This window comes from Ciconia boyciana, chromosome 1 (assembly GCF_034638445.1).
Source record: "Ciconia boyciana chromosome 1, ASM3463844v1, whole genome shotgun sequence".
In the NCBI taxonomy this organism is placed as follows: Eukaryota; Metazoa; Chordata; class Aves; order Ciconiiformes; family Ciconiidae; genus Ciconia; species Ciconia boyciana.
Genome location: NC_132934.1, coordinates 126595241 through 126615511, shown reverse-complemented (window position 1 = coordinate 126615511; position 20271 = coordinate 126595241). Strand labels below are relative to the sequence as shown.

General features: G+C 35.7%; 1 protein-coding gene across 1 annotated transcript in view; it reads right to left on the bottom strand.

Moving 5' to 3' along the window:
- CFAP47 (cilia and flagella associated protein 47) overlaps window positions 1-20271 on the bottom strand; it is a 354495-nt gene that overhangs the window by 141544 nt on the left and 192680 nt on the right. Inside the window, exons 50-51 of the mRNA XM_072852476.1 lie at window positions 19521-19632; window positions 9131-9268 (exon numbers count right to left, since the gene is read on the bottom strand). Of these exons, the coding sequence (XP_072708577.1) occupies window positions 9131-9268; window positions 19521-19632 (250 nt within the window). The remainder of the gene's footprint in view (window positions 1-9130; window positions 9269-19520; window positions 19633-20271) is intronic.

Sequence of the window (20271 nt, the reverse complement as noted above, 5' to 3'; positions counted from 1 at the left end):
GGACCTACAGGCAGAGAATGCAGTACAAATGAAGAAATTCTTAACTTCTTATGGAAATCAAGTGATGCTAAAGGCCAAAGACTTCGGTAGGATTCCCCTCAAAAAGGCCACAAGGGCTTCTGAATTCAGGTTAACTCTCACTGTGATAATGCTAATGTCACACAGCAACTGAATATGCTCCAGTCTATGACTGCAATGGTTGAGACTTTTCTGACAACTGTTCCTTCTTGATATCAGTGATAGTTTTATCCAGTACTAGTAATCAACACAAACCAGTAACGTACCTGCTCTGAACCTTTTTTAATTTCTGAAATGTATATTTGAGGGTAAAAGGAGCAGTGATTTGTGAATATCTGCATTTTCTGTAGGAATGTTTAATGAGTTATATTAAAGAAAGATAAAGAAGGAAAAACCATACCAAAAGAACAAGGTTATTTGGTGAGCTTCTTTCTACTTAATCAAAAAAATCCCTTTCACAGAGAAAGTTCTACTACAAAATCAGTGCCAAATGTCATAAATAGAAATAAATAATGCCTTGAAAGTGCATCCAAATCTCTCAATTATGCTTCTTCCACACACATACTCTCACTCTCTGACAACAATGTATAAAATGCCATCTGCCTTTTGCCACAGTGGGAAACAGTAGTTCCCTAATATTTATAATTTCATAAGTAAGTCAAGAACAATTAGGACTCTACTGTGCCCACAGAGAAAGCAAAGGAAATATGTTGAGGCAGTAGACACCATAACAAATAAATCACTGCAATGGACAAGAAATATCTATTGCCTACTCAGTAAAAATGTCAGAGTGGTCCTCTGCTGGTTAGTTAGGCAAACCTACCTCATAACTGAATGTATGAGAATGCAGGAGTGTCTAGTGTCTGGGATAAATTAAAAGCCAGAATTCTATATAAGCCATTTATTTTGCAGCTGCTATAGAAATAAAAGTCCTTAGCAAATTCCAGCAGCAGGCTACCAAGTGCACAAGAGGATCTAAGATATGTGAGAAATTCATCCATGAAAAAACAATTAGGTGAACTTATAGTTTTTTACTAACAAAAAACATGACTTACACAACTAGAATTACCTAATCACAAATAGTCTTCAGGAACAACTTAGTTATAGCTTCAGAGGCAGACAATTGCAGTAGTACGTGATGCAAACTTGTCTACTTATGAAAGTATAGCACTACTTGTAATAGAATTATAATAATGATACTTGTGGGGGAGCCTGATGGTAAAATGAAAAAAATAAATTAGATTGGATGGAGAAATGTGTTTTATATTCTCCTGTTGGAAATTAACATGCTCCCCGTCATCTTAAAAACATAATTTTGACTCAATCTAATGTTGTAATTGATATTTCTGAACTGCTTAGTTTTCAGAAACTTGCAACAAAGAAGTAAATATATAAAAACTTTGCTCTGGATTTGTCAATCTATTTAAACAATAGCTTAACTGTTGGATTTCCCTGCCAGGCTCTGAGAATGTGTACACAATTCTTTCCTCTGCTTGAGGGACTGAACATACACCTTGAAGGAAATTGTTCTCACCCTTAAACAATAGGATATTCTAAGGAACTGCTCTTAGACAATCTTGATGTTACTGTAATTTGAACGTGTCATAATATTTAGATTCATGTCATAGATTCAAGTAATTATCCAGATGGAAAAAAACCCCACACGGTAAAAAGACTAAAAAATCACATATTTGATTTGAACTCCACTTCTTATGAACTGTCCCAAGTATTAGGCTATAAAGTTTGACTTTTTCTTGTTTTCTGGCTCAGTGCATACTTTCACAGGTCATAGACATTGAAACAGCATGAATAAAGAAGACTGACAGGGACCTTCCCTCTATCCTCTCCTCACCCCTTTATCTTCTGCCACAGACATGCTTATATGACTGTGAGGAACTGGTAAATATTAGTGTTCTTTTTCATGACTATTATATGCTCTCTGTGTGTTTACAATTCATTACTTGCTAAGGGGTAAAATAAGAATTGTTTGTAAGCAGGACAAAGTAGGAAAGGCAAAATGATGACCTAGATAAGAGCATCTCAAACATTCAAACCTAATAGCGAGGTCATTGGCTGTAAAGAAACTACTGCTCTGTTGCTAGCTCATTTACTATTTTGTTTCAAAAATGTTATTTTTCATATCACTCTGAATGTGTTCTGTCACAGACTACTAGTAAGGGTTTACACTTGGACCTATCATGTTAGCCCTATTGCTGAAGAGCAGATTAGAAGGGGAAGAAATTTAAGTGTGGTTCTGCTGCGCTGTTTCAATTCAGCAAGGTGCAAGTCACGCCTGTCATTTCACAGGTGAACTTGAGAGGGACAGGCAGAAGTGCAGAGTACCTCTAGCCATTTAACCATGACAACTACACCCATTATTTTTGCTCAGGATTTTTTTTTCAGAATTTTTTTTTTATTATATGGTCTACTAATTGATGAAATTCCATATATACACAAGTATTTGAGATCTGCCAGACATGACAGAATGAATGTGTTTCTCAGTAACATACTTTATAGTTTATACAGACCATCAGAACAAGCAAAAGGCATATCACAGACATTTTTAATTAGGTAAGAAAATTTAATCTGTTTATATGCAAATGCAATCCTACATGCTATGAAATCCAAAAATATACAGATGTACACGTTTACAAATAGAGTGACTTACTTGCGGTTAGGGCAGATGCAACATTACTAGCCTTCTCAGCACAGCAATATTAAAACACCTGCTGCATGAAAGACGATGTAACCTAAAGTTCACCAGCAGCCTTTGCTGTGGCAATTGCTGTGAGCAATTACAGATTGCTTTTGTTATTAATTTTAAATGGGCTACCATGCTTCGTTCGCACAGATTTTTAATTGCACGCATACCATGCCCCACAAAATTCCATGTGGGCCATAGGTCCTTGAAGCATTGCTACATCTGAATTGTTTCAAAACATGTTAGTTTATTAGGGGAATCAAGCTGTTCTGAGTCTCAAAAGGGCACAGGAAAATGCATAAGACTTAGCAGACTGCAGTACTGCAGAAGGGCACCTACTGAGAAAGCTAACAATAACTGAACATTCTCTTTGACAAAGGAAAAAAGCGTAAAACAGTCTAATCCTTAATGTTCTATACATGCTAAACCATGCCCAAAAGCTTGTATGCACTAGCATAAGTGTAGCTGCAAACGCTAAAATGCTATTAAAAATAAAAGCAAGCCCTGGTTGGTATTTTACATTTTCAAATATGCGTGCACTTTACACAGGGATTATTTTCTTTGGGTATTTCTTCTGTAACTTTTTTTTTTCCTGAAGAGGGAGACTCAATTAAAACAAACTAATCTGAAGGTGGAGCACAATATGCTTGAACGTACAGTGTGCAGATTAGACTGAAAAGTAGCTTGACTACACAATCAAAATTTATGAGGTAGATAACTCAAAATGATTTTTAAGAATATTCCTGTTAGAAAGATAGTAATTCCAGAAATAATTATGCATGTGAGATATATCAATTATACCTTTGATATATTAAAGGTATATTAATCATATTCCTGCCTTACTACCGAATAAATCCTAACATTTACCATTGTATATTGAGTTCTTATGATCTTTTAAAAATATTATCATGAATAGATGCAAAGTGTTATCTTAAATTGTTGCCATCCTGAGTACAGTTTTCCTCTTACTCACATTTAACAGTTGCCAGAACAAAGAAATTATTTCATTATCTTCCTTATGTGAATACCCCGATGTGCTACCACAGATGTTCAGCTCTCAGGGACTGATTTCAAGCCTGGAAGTCTGGGAGGACCACATGTGCAAGTATCATCACATTTCAAAGGCATCAGTTCCTCCATGAACCCACTCAGAAGCAGTTGTTCTTCCAAGACAACAGGAAAGACACCTAACTGTCAGAGACATATAATGAGAACTACAGTGACAACTTAGACTAGAACATGTTACCGTCATTGAAGGCCTGGCTGAAGGATAAATTAGCTTTAAAAAGATAGTTAAAACAGGCTTTGCCAAAATGAATGCCTGGCCTAACCACTTTGACTATGCTTTTTTATCATGGCTTATTCACAAGTAGTGTATCTTTTTTATGTTATGCCTTTCAAGTACAAAGAAATTCAAAAACTTGTCGATGGCATAAAAATGTAAATGCATTCTGTAAGACGAACACAATGGGAAGTATAATCTTTTGATAAAGGCAATGCTTAGGGCAGCCAGAATAAGACAACAGCACATGCAAAATTCCCCTGTGTTATACAAACAAACATTCTGCATCTGTAGTGCTCAGCTCTGTGAGACATCACCAGTGGCAGGAACATTAAAAGCTGTTGTTTAAGTGCCAGCTCTGTGCTGAGGCTTGCTACTGAAGAGAGAGAGTGAGGGATTCTGGAAGAGGAGAGGGGGATTTGCAGTTGCAGTGCAAGTCTTAGCCATTGCAGCAACTGCACCAACTTCACGCTCTCCACTCTTCTTTACAGGGGAGCTGTTGGATCAAATTCCTGAGGACGGCTGAGCTGGTCTAGCAGCAGCTGAGCCAAGCATCTTCCCTATTGCCCACATGCTACACAGCAAACAGCGCAACACAGGGGCAATTGCCCAAGGGCAGTTCAGTTTAAGAAATTACCATGGACTTCACAGTAGAGTAGAAAAATTTCCTCTCCTTTGAGAGGAAACTTTGACAAGTGTAGGAGGCTTCACAGCATTTAGTCAGACTGTGAAACAAATATCTATTAATGACTAATATTTATTTATTATTCTAGCACTTAGTATATAGGAATATCTAAAGAGAAATCTTACATGAAAGACCAGCTGAATCCTACTTTCAGTTTTAGCAACCACTTAGCCTTGTTTTACTTTTGGCTCCCATGAGAAAAAAAAACCTATGACCTCTTCTCTCAAAAGACAAAAATGGAAAGAACTTTGGAAAGAAGTAAAAACCCATGTCAGTTTAGAAAAGGGCAAGCCCCTGTCACTACATTTGCACTGCAGACATTTTTCTGTTTGGTTTTTGGTTTGTTTTCTTTCCCCTCCCCCCCGGTATAAGGCAGCATAAAAAGGATTTGTCATAAGGATTGCTGTATCACTGCAAGCACTAAACGTGCTTTTTCTTAACTACATCTGAAGGAGAAAAATATGAACAAATTTCACAATCATTAACTTTTTGGAAGAGCATAACGAGTGATTTTGGCAGAAATTATGAAAAGAATACATGAAAACTATTCTAGAAATTATCATCTTCTACAGTCATACATACAATGTAATTTGGAGAATAAAAAAAGCAAAAAGGTAAATATACATATACATATTTACATAATGCGTATGGGTGTGTAACAAGATTATATTGAACGCTAAGGTGTGTATAACAAGGTAGTAGTTTCTAGTATGTTTAAAAGGAATAATTTTCACTGAGTGAGAGCAAGACAAAAAATGTTTGGTGTACATGTGTTTATCATTAGAGATTTTTTTATAACCTTATTCAGCTATGGACAACCTCACACTTGTTTTGGCCTCTACCCATTCAAGTCTGTATATTAATTTTCTCTACATCAGAAGTCCACTATTTTCTGTTACCCCAGATCGGTAACATTAGCCATGGGGATTCTCAGCTCTGAGATGCAGTTCTTCAGTGTGTGATGCCTCTGGTCAAATGCAAGTGGTTTGCATTCCACTAGTGGTGTGCACTTTGCAATTAAGAAATCCTAAATCTCATAAATATCCATCAGTCATTCTACTCTGAAAAGCCATAGAATAATTAATTTTTATTAAAAACTACAGGAACAATATAGGTGTAAAGGAAAACTGTGTAGGCTAAAGCTAAGACTCTGTTAGTTCCTCTTTGAAGTAAGTCCAGAAAAAGACTATTACTATCATGTAAGTTAGATCACACCTTGTTACATTGCATCTCTATTTAGCCATTTTCAGCAGACACTTTCTGCAGCTGTAAAAGTTATAGATGTCTAGTACAAATGAATGGTTGTGATGGAAGATAATGGTTTGTGAAATGACTAGAAGCAGCTGGGTGATTTAAAGGTGAGATGGAAGCTTGCTGTTCCTAGGATATGGGCATTGGAAGGGTATATCTTCTGTACTGAAGAAAAAAAATTATATTATTAAGTGATACCGTATTAGGGAAGAGTCATTTCATGTCCTACTTTAAGTCCACTTTAGAAAGCCATCCTAATGATGCCCTAAACATTGCTAGCAGTCATGAAACTTGAGTTAGTACAATTTCCTAGAAACATGTGGGTTACAGTAAGACAAAGACATAACTCTACAGTAGCAAAAAAACAGCAAAAGATGGTAACTGAAATATAAGATGCAGTAACTTGATGCAGCCATATATGAATAAACTGTACAGAGTGCTCCAACTACCAATGGGACCCTGTGTGCTGGAGTGGTTATATCCTTGTAAATTAGTGTGCGGTAAAAAAGGGAGCTGAGTTGGAGCTGATTACCTGGCCCCTCCCAGCAAGTTATTAGACTAATCACCCGCTAACATATTTGAAAAACACATTCCAAATGCATAAGTGGAGCAGCCAGTCTCACATTGTTAATGGGGAACCAAACTGAACAAAAGGCTTATCAGTAAAAATAATAGCAAACAGTGAACTTGCATCAGATTTTCTACCTATGAACAATGCCCTCAATTCATATCAGTGATAGGGACAGTATTGAGAAATCCACTCACTTAACCTTCTATTTTCTTACTTAACCTTCTATTTTCAGTTACTTTCAATTACAGCCTCTACTAGTTTCGGTTTGATGATTCCTAACTTTGCAAAGCCTAAATATCTCATAAGCAGAAGTGTTTACTTTGGACAATAGAAGCATAGTTAAATTAACGGACATTTGTAGGCTTTCAGTAGAGATTTGAAGATCATCTCCAATATTTCCCTGTATTTGGCATCACTCTTGATATTTTATGATTAATTCCTCCTAATGTCTTGAAACCTGCTAATTCTCATCTCTACTGCATTGTCTGCATATATCACCTTAATTTAATCTTTGTTAAAATCCTTCTTCTGTAAACTTACAATGACGTGTTGGGTGAGTTTTAATGTCAACCACCTTCTGTGTTGCTGTACATGAAAATTCAAATAAAAAAGCTAGCTGTAGGAGGAGAATGCAAGGAAATATTCTCGAACCTTGAAAAGCAGTGAAAGCTAAATACTGATTATTTCCTTTCTAACTGCCTTCTTAAGGACTTTCTCCTATTTCTATCGCTCTTCATGCCAGACTTTAAGAAAAAATTACTGTTCAACATTACTAGTGTTCCCCTTAAACATACCAGACAGGAGAACTGAATCTGTACTGGCTTCACAAAACTCTTTATTTCTTTTTGGATTTCATTTACTTTTTTTTAATTTGGCTTTGGAAATCCTCTATTTACTATTTCTAGACTTTTTCTCAACACCCTGTTCCTCAATTTGTCAAGCATTGACTTGTCTTTTGCTTTTTTGTTATAATTTTACCACTGTTGCAACAGTCTTATCTGTATCATAAGCACTATGGGACATAAGCACTTAATTCTTTGGTCATCTTATTTTCTTTTTGATTATTTTCTGTCTTCTTTTGAAAACAGCATTTTGCCGTGTCCGGCTACATCATTCTCTTCCACTTCTATTCCTTTTCTATTCTAAACTCACATTGTATTATCAAATGTTTGCACAAAATAACATTTTAGAAGATCTGGTTTTGTATAAGAGCTACATAATCACAGAAAACATTTTACTATATTTTGTTGGTTTAAATACAGCTGTTAAAAAGAAGTGGAGTGCACACAACAAAGGTAAGTACACCAGGATTCTGAGCTGTGTAAAAAAAGTGTTTCAAAACTCACATAAAAAAATTAGCAAAAAAGAATGTGGTAACGAATCTGGTAGATTAGAGAGACAATGTATACCCATTGACAGGGCTCTGGCTTGGGAGGAAAAAATGGGGTTTTTTTCGTACTCCCCAACATTAAGCTACTGGTATGATCAGGGACAGTCACTTCACTTCTCTGAGCTTCTGTCTTCTTCCTGCCTCTGTCCTATCTATACAGATTGCAAATTCTTGGGATTGCTTCATATCAGAGTTGGGATACTAATCTCTGAGTCTCTACATATTATTAAATACAGATATTAATAGACTATAAAAGAAGAGACTTTCTGATATTCACACTGGATTAACTCAAATTAGTTACTATTTATTAATAATAAAATTAGCTTTTAATTCTTTTTAAAACTAGGTAAATTCTGTTAAAGTGAAACTAGAGTTGTAAAGAAGATAAAGAGACCTCCAATAGCAAGTTCTTCTCAATTTCCTAAAAACTAGATGTTGATTAAAACAACACCTTTTTCAGGTTAAAAAGAACTCTCCTTGATAGCTTTCCTTGCAAGAAAAATGCTTTAGCCATCTAACATAATGCTTGATAATTTAAATACATTCCAAATTAGGTATTAAAAGCATAAAAAGCACAGTTCTATAGGCAAAGCTTTACTCGCAAATGTAAAGAAGAAAATGGAGAAATCCATTTAAAAACAGACAAAAAACCTCACCTTTGTCTATTTGGTGTGCACATTTGTAATCACAAAAGTATTCCTCTGGAACACTTACAATCTCAAAAATAATGCAGAAACTGTTTAGAATAAACTATGAGGTGACAATCTGAAAGTAACCAGGTATGCTGGAATTTTCTCCTCTCAATTTTACTGTAACTAACCAAAAGAGCACCTATGACTGACAGTTAAAAGAAATTTTTTTTCCACAGTGGAATGAAGTGGAGCGATGTGAATTTCAGAAATGGCCTGCTTTGACATCAGCACTATTACTATTACTGGATACTCTTCAAAAAAAGCATTTAACAAATGCTGCCCCTCTCCAACAAAAAGTGACATTCGGTGACATTGTAGCAAAAAAAGAGAAAAAGAAAAAACAAGCTCAGCTTCAAATTTCATTGAAATGTTTCAAAAATCAGAAAAGGAGAAGTTTCATATATGCCTGGAATAAACATTTGACTTAAAACTGTTTGCAGGTGTGTGGCCTGGCACTAAAATATACATTTAATTTAAAAAGAAATGATGATATAAGTTTATACAAACTGACAACGAACTTATCCATAATAACAAACATACCCATGTTTGCTGCATCAACAGTTTGTGGTGTCTCTGTTGACAATTTCTGAAGGGCCTGTTCACCATCTGTCTTCTCTGGTGAGCTGTTATGTCGAGACTGCTGTTGGTCTTCATCTTCAGCAACAAATGAAATTACACCTAAAACAAATAGATACCAGGTGTTACATTAGCCGGGGCATTAGCTTTATAAAACAGACTGCCAAACATGTATGAGTATTTCCTCAGTTCAAAACTAATAAAAAACAAAGTAAAACTTCCACTCCAGGTGTCAGCCATCCAATTATAATTTATGGTAATAAAAAATACATCTTGAGTGAGTCCAAGGAAATTAACCATTTTTTCTCCCAAAAGTGTTTTTCTACTTACCAGAACTAAAGATCAGTCATACGAAATACAAGCAAACACACTTTTCAAAGATTATAAAATATGACAGAAAATAATAGTATCTCTTTCCAGCACAATTATCTGTGCATTGTCTTTATTGTTTCTGTTATCTTTTAAATCACAGTGTCTCATTCTACTGCTATAAGACAATAAATGTAATAGTTAAAACATTCCTGTCATACATTTTTGTATTGTAATCAAGTATTTAGGGAAGATAAAATACATAGAGATTGTAAAAACAGGACTTTTAAATTGGAGTGAAAAATCTTTCCAGTTAAAAATGGAGATTTCTATTTGATAATACAAAATCTAATAAAAAAATCTAGTATGTACATGGTTCCTTTAAACAACACTAATGTTATTCTGGAAGATTTTATATACCAGTTTTAAACAATCAGGTTTTGTTTCTAGCATTATGTGCCTCTGACTAAGAATTTCAAATCTACACAATTTCTTGGAAATATCATTACTATTTTATCTAAATGACTGTCCCTCAATATTTCAGTACATTATGGAGAGTTTCAAAGCTGAAATAAATATATGTTGCAGGTTTAATTCTTGTCTCATATGTACGATGAAAAACTAATTTGAGGAGGTGATTATTTTATTATATTATACAGTAAGAAATTTTCCTATTCAAGATGATTAGAATATATGTGAAATGGTCTCCCAAAGGGAACTTAAGCAACTCTATCTTATTAAGGGTTTGGGAAAATTATTCATAGTGGAGCTTTTTTAATTTGAAATGGAGAATTAATATAATTTTATGAGAGTCCCAGAACAACTTGATTTGAAAATACCTACATTCAATGGTATTTTTTGTTTCTCCAGCTTTGAGTGGGATGGATGTGTGGTAACAGAACACATGGCAGAGAGGACGTGCTGTGCTCCCTGACTAGCAGAATTTAGCATCTTACTAGCAGGAATAGCTAAAGCTAAATAGCAAGGCTCATGTGGAACCTGGAAAAGGGATCAGCGGTGAGGGGGAGAGATGGCACCAAACTGGTCACAACTGGCTCAGGAAGTCAATGTGACTTTAGCAGCCAGGAGCTGATCAAGCTTCCTGTACACATGCCTGTGCACACCCGTTTCATTTACAGTCCTCGAGGTTTAACTTTCTTCCCTGAATCACACACTTCTGCAGATGGCTTCATTAAACCTTCTAGTTTAATTTAATTTCAGGGGGGATCAATCTTAATAAAATGGCCTCACGGTTAATTTTGATAATAATATTATGCTAGAGGGACGTTATTCTTAAAAGAAAAAATAAAAGAGGCAAATAAAACATAACTAAAGCCAAATGCTACCAGGAAGTCTTAGAAGAGCAAAATTTATTCAGGATATGCTCAAAGGTAGCTACATCGATTTGATGGATGGACTGGTGGATGAGGAATTTATTGGATAGTCGCATCCAGAGAGTAGTGGTCAACGGCTCAATGTCCAGAAGGATATCAGTGATGAGGGGTGTCCCTCAGGGATCCGTATTGGGACCAGTACTGTTTAATTTCTTCATCAATGACATAGACAGCAGGATCAAGTGCACCCTCAGCAAGTTTGCAGATGACACCAAGCTGAGTGGTGTGGTTGAGACACCTGAGGGACAGAATGCCATCCAGAGGGACGTGGACAAGCTCAAGAACTGGGCCTATGTGAATCTCATGAGGTTCAACAAGGCCAAGGGCAAGGTCCTGCACCTGGGTCAGGGCAACCCCCAGTATCAATACAGGCTGGGGGATGAAGGGATTGAGAGCAGCCCTGCAGAGAAGGACTTGGGAGTACTGGTGGATGAAAAGCTGGACATGAGCCAGCAATGTGCACTCACAGACCAGAAAACCAACCGGATCCTGGGCGGCATCAAAAGAAGAGTAGCCAGCAGGTCAAGGGAGGTGATTCTGCCACTCTGCTCTGCTCTGGTGAGACTCCACCTGGAGTACTGTGTTCAGCTCTGGGGTCCCCAGCACAGGAAAGGCATGGACCTGTTGAAGCAGGTCCAGAGGAGGGCCACAAAAATGATCAGAGGGCTGGAACACCTCTCCTGTGAAGAAAAGCTGAGAGACCTGGGGTTGTTCAGCCTGGAGAAGAGAAGGCTCCAGGGAGACCTTATTGCGGCCTTTCAATATTTAAAGGGGGCTTATAAGAAAGACGAGGACAAACTAGTTAGTAGGGCCTGTTGCAATAGGACAACACATAATGGTTTTAAACTAAAAGAGAGTAGATTTAGACCAGATATAAGGAAGAGATTTTTTACGATGAGGGTGCTGAGGCACTGGAACAGGTTGCCCAGAGAGGTAGTGGAGGCCCCATCCCTGGAAACATTCACGGTCAGGTTGGACGGGGCTCTGAGCAACCTGATCTAGTTGAAGATGTCCCGCTCATTGCAGGGGGGTTGGACTATCTAGTCCAACCAAGGTCCAAGGTCCCTTCCAACCCAAACTATTCTACACTTCTATGGTCAGGTGGCCTTTTCAACACGACAAACACTGACAAATTATTTCTGCTAAGAAGGATTACACTGAATCATTACAGGGAAGCAAGGTTTATCATCTTTACACTTCCACTGTTTTTTCTCTCTGAGAGATGACAACTGGGTAGCACAAGTATAAAACACCAAAGTTCAACACAAAACCAAAAAAATTGAAATAGGTGTGTACTCAAATCTAGAGAAAGGAACTATATACTTTTAAATTAAAAAACATTAGAATCCCAGATTTTCTTCCCTCTGTTAAGAAAATATAAATACAAATATATATATAAATACAATATATATAAATACAAATAAAATAATAAAATAAAAATAATTTAAACCAAAACAAAAACCATTTTAAACAGAAAAGTTTTACAAATTCCTAAAATTAATCACAGTGCAGAAGCCAGAAATTGTGTCCAAATAAGCAGAAGAGTGACTGCAATTTCAGGAAATGACTGAATATTAAAAAAAAATCTTCAAAGACAAGGTAGATGTGTAAGTACAATAAAAAAATAAAACCATTATGGAAAGCTCAGGGGAATAAAGTCTGAAGAAAATGCTCAAGGTATATAAATATTGATGTAGGAGGACATATTTGATAGCACTAATAGCTAATGGATCTTAGGATAAATACTGACTAATCAATCTGATTTTGTCTCAATACATAGTCCTAATGTAATTTTGGTTTATTGCAGCACAGTATCAGAGAGAAGCAAAGTGCAAGAGAAAGACTTCACTAATTTTAAATACCATCCTAACCATCAATATACTTGAGAGACGTCAACAATTATAAGCAAATGAGAAAAAAAATGCAAAATTATAGCTTTAAAGTTGATTAAAAATACTTGAGCAAATGCTGAAAAGCACTAAATTCATAAATTCTAAAGCATCCTTATAGTAGAGAATATTTTGTTTCACTTCATTTTAAAATTTAACTAATTTTTTTCCTTATACTCCTTGCTTCCAGTGACAATGGAGGGTTTTCTTTACCATTTGTCTGTATTTCAGAATATTGTATTGTGCATACGTGTGTGTGAGAGAAAGAGGAACAGAACGCGAATGTTCGCAGTTTAAAAATTTTTATTTCAGCAGTAAGTAGGGGGATGGTAAAACAAACTAACTTTTTTGGCTCTGCACAACATGTGCTCTCAAAAGCATCACAATAATTGGCTGAAGAACTCTGAATAATTAATTTTTATTTGCAGCAAGTCTTGGAACGCTTGAAAAGTTCCAGAACTGTAAATTGCTAATGCTCAAGAATATTTCAAGAGCTAATGGGAGAACTATGGCAACTTAAAACTACTTGAATTGCTAAACCACTGTCCTGATAATCCATCAATCGCACGATCAAAAAATCAGTGAAGAATTGCACTATAATTGCTGACACTCAATTTTCTTTCTTTATGGAAAACAGATCTCAAACAAACAGAGTTAATAACAATGAGGTTAAAATCTTAATCAATAAAGGTGACTTGATGGATGTAATGTATTCAGGTCTCTGCAAGGCACTCAATGAAATCTGTCAAAGTATTTCAATAAAAAATAATCAGTTTTACTACAGATGGCATACATTTTTAAACTCAGTTTATCTGCTTAATCTTAAAATATTCATAAATTGTCTTTCATAATTTTCATGGGCACCAAAGTGCTACTACTGGCTCAAAGCTATTTAAATTTTTTATTAGGGGGAAAAAAAGAAAATCATTGCTGGCAAGAACTGCAAATAAAAAAGAAGTGTATTAATTTAAAGTCAAATATGGAATGCAGAATCCTTCTCAGTGAGGATACTTAGTACATATTATACTCTGCATTACTTGATTCTTTAAATTAAGGCAGAATGTTTTCCCAGGAAGTATAATATTGTCCTAAGCAGAATGCTCTCCTGGTTCGGGAGTGAATGGTGCAATCCAATGATCACTACTGGAGATTAAGATACCTGATGATACATAAATATATGAGTTTATTCAAATTACTGGCTACAAAAAGAATCCAATCCAAAGGTGTTTTGCAGGATGGGAAAAAGACTTTTTTACAATGATGAGTAATAAGAAGTCCTTAGCACTCTATGAAGTAATAAAAAATACATTTGAAAGGTGCAGAAACACTGCATCAAATGTGACCGATTTAAAATAACAAATAAGCATGTTTACATTTTTTCATAAGGTTCTGCTGAGCTTGACTCCTATGTTATGTAAGGGCTTTGATACAGTAAGTTTTAGTCTTTCGGCTGTGAACGCACTGTCATCCTACAGAACCCTCTGTTGCTTACACTGTCTTCAGCAAAGGCAGAAATATCTTTTATTACCTTATTGATGCTGCAAAGCCACTGATAAATGATAATTTGTCCAAGAATAACAGTCCCCAATGTTTGGTTTTTTCTTGCATCTATTTGTTCAGTTCTGATTTCTCTGTCATACATTATATAACAATGTAACTGGTCAAAATATCATGGTTGACAATTTTTAAAGCATAGATTCAAAAACAACACTTCATGTACATCACAAAGATACACTGATTCAGTTGGCCACAGAATTATGTCATCATAAGTATTTTAGAAAATACCACTCCTCAGCTATCCTGTGGCATATACGCATTTCATAACAAAAAATACTAAACTTGCCAAAGCAACAATACAAGTATTCCTAGAATTATACTGAAAATTAATAATTAAAAATGACATAAATTGTGGAAGTTTTCTTTTTGCTGATACAACATTGCTTTAAAAGGTTTCTTGGTCAAAACATTGTTGCAAATTTTCTAGCTTTACTATCCAGTGTTTAAACATTTTATACAGCTTCAGTCCACATATTACTACCAAAGCCTTTTTTTATATTGCTTTAGAGAACATGCATCTCTTTAAAAGGAGGGAGACTGTTTTATTTCCCAATAAAATTGTAATTGCAACACCACATGTTAGACTGACTCATTGGCTATACACTACAATACCACATCCCTGAATCCAATGAAGAAAGCAAGAAATATTCCACTTTTTCCTTTCTGTATAATTTGAATGGACTATTTGAAAGATATGTATTGTACATGATTATTTGCTGGTGCAGAGAGATTATAAAAGCCCATAATATCCCAATATTTTAACGGGAAACAAGAACAGAAGGCTATGTGGCCATGGAATTCACCACAAAAATCTGAGAGGATACAGGAATGTTTGGCTTGTGGTTTAAATATACCAACATGATCTTAATAAGCATAGGTTTTGGGAGTAGGAGGAGGGGTTTTTATTTTTTCCTGATTTTTTCTGGCCAATGAAATCAATGTATAGCTGCTGCCTCAGAAAAGTTCCACAGAAGAGACAAGATAAATTAAAAAGATGAGTGTAATTTACGTAAGCTATAGCTTTGGCCAATTTTTCTTCTGGCATTTTTTCTACTGACAAAAAAAGATATTTACTGTAGGTTACAACAAAACTTTATAAACTCTATTTTGCACAGGAAAACCTCTATGATGATATATGTAAATTCTAAAGAGTTCCTGTAAATCCTACTACTTGTTGGTATACTGGAACTAAATGAATTGCTCCCTGCATCAATGAAAAGGAAGCAGAATAAGCTTTAAGACTCATATATAGGAGAAATGAGCAACTGGCAAATCCCACTGTCAACTACCATTCATATACGGTTTTCTGGCATTTAACAAAGAGGTGAATTGTTTTATTTATAAATCTCACAGTCTGTTCTTAATGTGACAATAAAACCATGATATGAAAGGGCACAGGAGTATGCAACTCCAACTGCACTAGGATAGATGGAAAGGGTATGCTGGGGATCATCTTGCCAGGTGGTGGCATGTACAAATAGAGCAGTCCTTCCTCAGCGAACTCCAGTGATCCAGCAGTGGAGGTATGCCTGAGCCATTCACGGTAATCTAGTCACCAGAATATCCTTCTAACTTTGTATTTATTACAGATGAATTAGTCTCAGTGTGTTAGGGTTTCTCAGCTGAAGAGGAAGTGCTTAAAGCAAAGGTACTGACAGGTACAGGCAATGGCTACAAGAAGCTACAGAGACGGTCTTCCTCCCACGTGTGATTTTATTATTCCATTGAAATTACAGCAATCAGCAGATCAATTTACAGAATTCCCTCAAACAAAGAAATGGACAATATTTTCTTTAAAATTGGATGTCACACAAGTGTTGAAGGGAAGTACTGTTAAACAAACAAGTTTAATCAACTCATTTACAGGCCAGAATGTATTGGCATGATCTTCACCATCTCATTAAAATTGTCCTACAGCTCCATCTGACAGGCCATGGCCTGTAATATACCGCTCTTTTTCCTCAGTGTAAGCTTCAAAAACTCCAAGTGGCATGGAAAAGTGCTGCCTACTAAGTACAGATATACTTAAAAAATAAATGAAATCTGATTCATAAAAGTAGAAAGCTCCTTTCCAAAAGCTACGGAATTTTTATGGATAAAAGGACACTGACTATAACAGGTGTGTATTTTTTGCACAAGAAATATTCAAGTATTATCAGCTTTGATCTATTCTGGAAAAATTCTGGTCTACTCTGTGGAAAACAGAAATAAGAGTTTGATAAAAGATAAAGTAATATGTAGAAGATGCTTTATCAAACCTAAAGGAAATTGCTCTATTACTTAGAAAACAGATTGCTGAAGAATTTTATCTGGTGCCAGAACCTTGTGTGAGATGTTTATTAGCTATTATTTCTATGTTAAAGCTGTCATACAGCTACAAACCAGACGAAGCACATAATATTAGCCCCCTGTTGGAATGCTTCCAAATGGACTTTTGAAAAGAACTGGGCCCATTTTTAGCTTAGCAATCGTAAAATAGCCAGAAGGAAAGCAAAAGGAGTATAATTTTGCAGCTATATAATTTTGCAACGAAAAAGACTTTGAATGTCAAGGAAAAATGCAGACCATTTGCTCAGTACAAAAATTTATATGGTAAAAGTCCATTTATGAGAATTTATTTTAATATGACAAAAACAGCACTAGAACACCAAGGTTACAAAGTTTTATGCTAACAAGTTAAGGAGTTCTAAACTTGAAATCATCCATCAACACTATGACAGAGTCTTCAACTAGATATCTAAATAGTTGTTCTTTCTTCCCCACGGGATAAAATTTACTCACTCTGTGGATAGCTTTTGAGCATTGCTTTTTATTGTCAATCATTCAACATATTTGCCCCATGGATTATTTACTTCCCTCTAAACTAATTGACCAAACTGAATAAAGAGTACCTTTCTTTTTGGGTGTTTATCCTTTACCTGTAGTATCCTGAACCTAGAAAGGACTAAGATTCCTGAGTCCTAATTAATTCCCACTTGAATCACCTACATCTAATCTGTGATCCTCAAGCTTCAGGCTGGCTGCTGAAAAATCCTGAAAGTGCCAAAAATTCATATATATCTCCACTTTGACATTAAAGTTTCCCAGGAGCTGAAAATTCTGCTTTGGGGAACAAATATGACTTCCCAGCCTTGCACAGTACGAAGCAGACTGACTTCCGTTCTCCTTGAAGCCACAAAGTAAGCACTTCCTAACTGATGTTACCTTAGATAGGACAGCCCGTACTTACGTTTATATCACACCTAACATCAGACAGCAAAATCAGCAGCTGCCTTTCAAACCTGCGACAGTGACCTTTCTTCCCTCCACCTCTCTCCCTCCTACAGCAGCTGAATGATTAGAGAGTGTGCACAAATTTATGTGACATAACTGAAACCATCCCTGTTCCAGAGGAAGAATGAACATAGTAATTAAAGCAAGCACTGAGCCAGGGGGTGGATGGTACAGAACTGGGCCCTGTCTCTTTTCAAAGGATAACTTCAGCCTTCTCTCAAGTTATTTTAAAGCATAAAATAAAGGAACCGTTTTCTGAAAAAAGAGCATTCGTGGCTTCCCAGCCTTTGAACCAATAACTTTTCTGTCAGGTTAGAGAGACTGACTGTTCTCTCTTTTTTTCACTCAGTGAACATATAATACTTCCAAACATAATGGAAACAATTGCAACAGAAGTTAGGGGAATGACAGAACACAGGAGATGTCAATCTGAACATGCCACCTCTGTCCCTTTGAAGGCATGGCTTTTACCACCTGGTATTAATTTGCTGTATGATAGATCCCTTGGAACCTCTTCTACTGAAACTTTCAGTATGTACAAAAGAATTGGGGATTTTCTATGCCAGAAGATAATATTCCTAAATCTTTAAGTTAAAATATAGTACGTCCTCAATATTTCCTGGTGAACACTTTTGATGGTCACAAATTTCATTGAAATCTGACTCCTATTCAGAGAAAGTGAAATTTGTCTCTAGGCCAAGCATTGTTACAAGTATTAATTTATTTTCACAAATCACCTGTGAATAGAGATGGCATTATTACTTATATTTTACACCTCAGAATGGCCAAGAAAATGGCCAAAAGAGCAAACTAATTTGGCATCCTCAGGGACAAAACTTAGTAGCTTTTTAATGTTGAGAAAACAGCTGTCATTAATCTCAATTGTCTAAGAAGGCATCATAATCAAGTGTTTGGAGTTAGGAACCCACAAAATCAAAACTATCACTAAGCTTTTTGGATTTAAAAATTTATCCAATATCAGGAGTCCTTTTATTTAAGAAGTTGTTCAAGTCTAGGTTTCCTGAGCACTATTCAGTTACTTTAAGAGAGTCTCTTCTGTTCCCATAATTCCCTCCCAAACACACTCTCATACGTTACTACAATATGCTAAGAGTTACTACAATAGCTACTCCACAGGGAAGAAGACGACTGATTGTACAGCCTCATTCTCACAATCGTGCTTTTCAGGTTCTGAGGTAAAGAATGAGCACCACAGAATTGTATAATTATTACTAAGCATTTGAAAATTATGAAATGTGAATTGTTAAAAAATATTTGTTTAAAAAAATTATTTTTAGGACAAAACATTAAATATGACATGCTGATGTTAGTTAAAGCAAGCAAGAATCTTGCTATTGTATCATAATAGTACCATTGTATCATAAGAATACCAGTATAAACATGGACTGACGCAAATTATTTACAATTAATTTTAGATATCGCTAGCCTCTACACATCTCAAAGAAGGAATAGGATTCACTACATTCTATGTATGTACTCTTGCCTTGTGGTCAACAAATTGTACTTCAGTCAAGGGAAAGAACCAAATTCTGGTCTCTGCGTTTAAATCTTTGGTTCTAGTAGTGCTAAGATAACTACAGCTATTCAACCATTTTTGGAAAATTAAATTTAGACCCAAGAACTTGGTGATAATTCAAAATCATTAATTCCTATTGAGTCAGTTTTCATGAGACCAATTAAATGCATAAAGTTGCACATATGCTGGCATTTTTGAAGGACCTGACCACATTTTTAGCAGTAATAAACATTCACAAATAAAAATATGAACCAGCTTAAAAACCAGTATCACCAGTAATTATAGCCTTACTTCCAGAAAAAAGGTTACGCTGAACAGAAATGTAAGCATTAAATGTAAACAGATTTAATGTGCTAATTTATAGGAATTTCATATATCTGGGTTCTACGTTGTACCTTGAAAGATTCCTCGTCTCCACGGAGATACACTCAAAGTGTAAGCGACTGTGTCATCTGGTTCTACAGTAATAACAGGTGCACCACCCACTATTGAAAGATCTGAAGATACCTGGTGAAGAGAATTCACAAAGAGGAAAAATCATCAAAAGCAAGTTACTGTTGCAAGAACACTATAGACACAATACCCATTCCACTTGCTTTGAAAAGTAGAGTATGATACAAAGTATGCTACTGCTAAGTCCTAGCCTTCATGCACATGAAAAGAATACATACTGTAAGAGTAGTGCTGGCATATACAGATCATACCAAGCACAAATTTTGAAGTCATTGCTCAACGCGAGTAAAAGTATCTCACTTAGACCATGGAACTACTTACATATGCGTAGTTGCACAGTCAGGCCCTTAATATTTTACATACATTTTCTTTAGAAGTGTAACAATGAGGTTTAACAGTAGAGATCCATCTCTGGACGGAGATCCATCTCAACTAGACGGAGCAGAGCAAAGCAAAATCTGAAGTGGTGTTTTAACATCAATTGCTATACCTCAAGTGATATTAAACCATGCTTTTTTGATCTGTTGTATTTTGTAAATGCCATGTATGCAATGGTATACACAGTAGCTATTTGAACAATGAAAAGACCAATACAATTTTCAGATGCTGAATTTTAGATTTTGTAAACTATAAAGCTGATTGCAGGAATATAGGCTGAGGGTATTTTTTAATTGCATCTCATTTCTTTGTTGC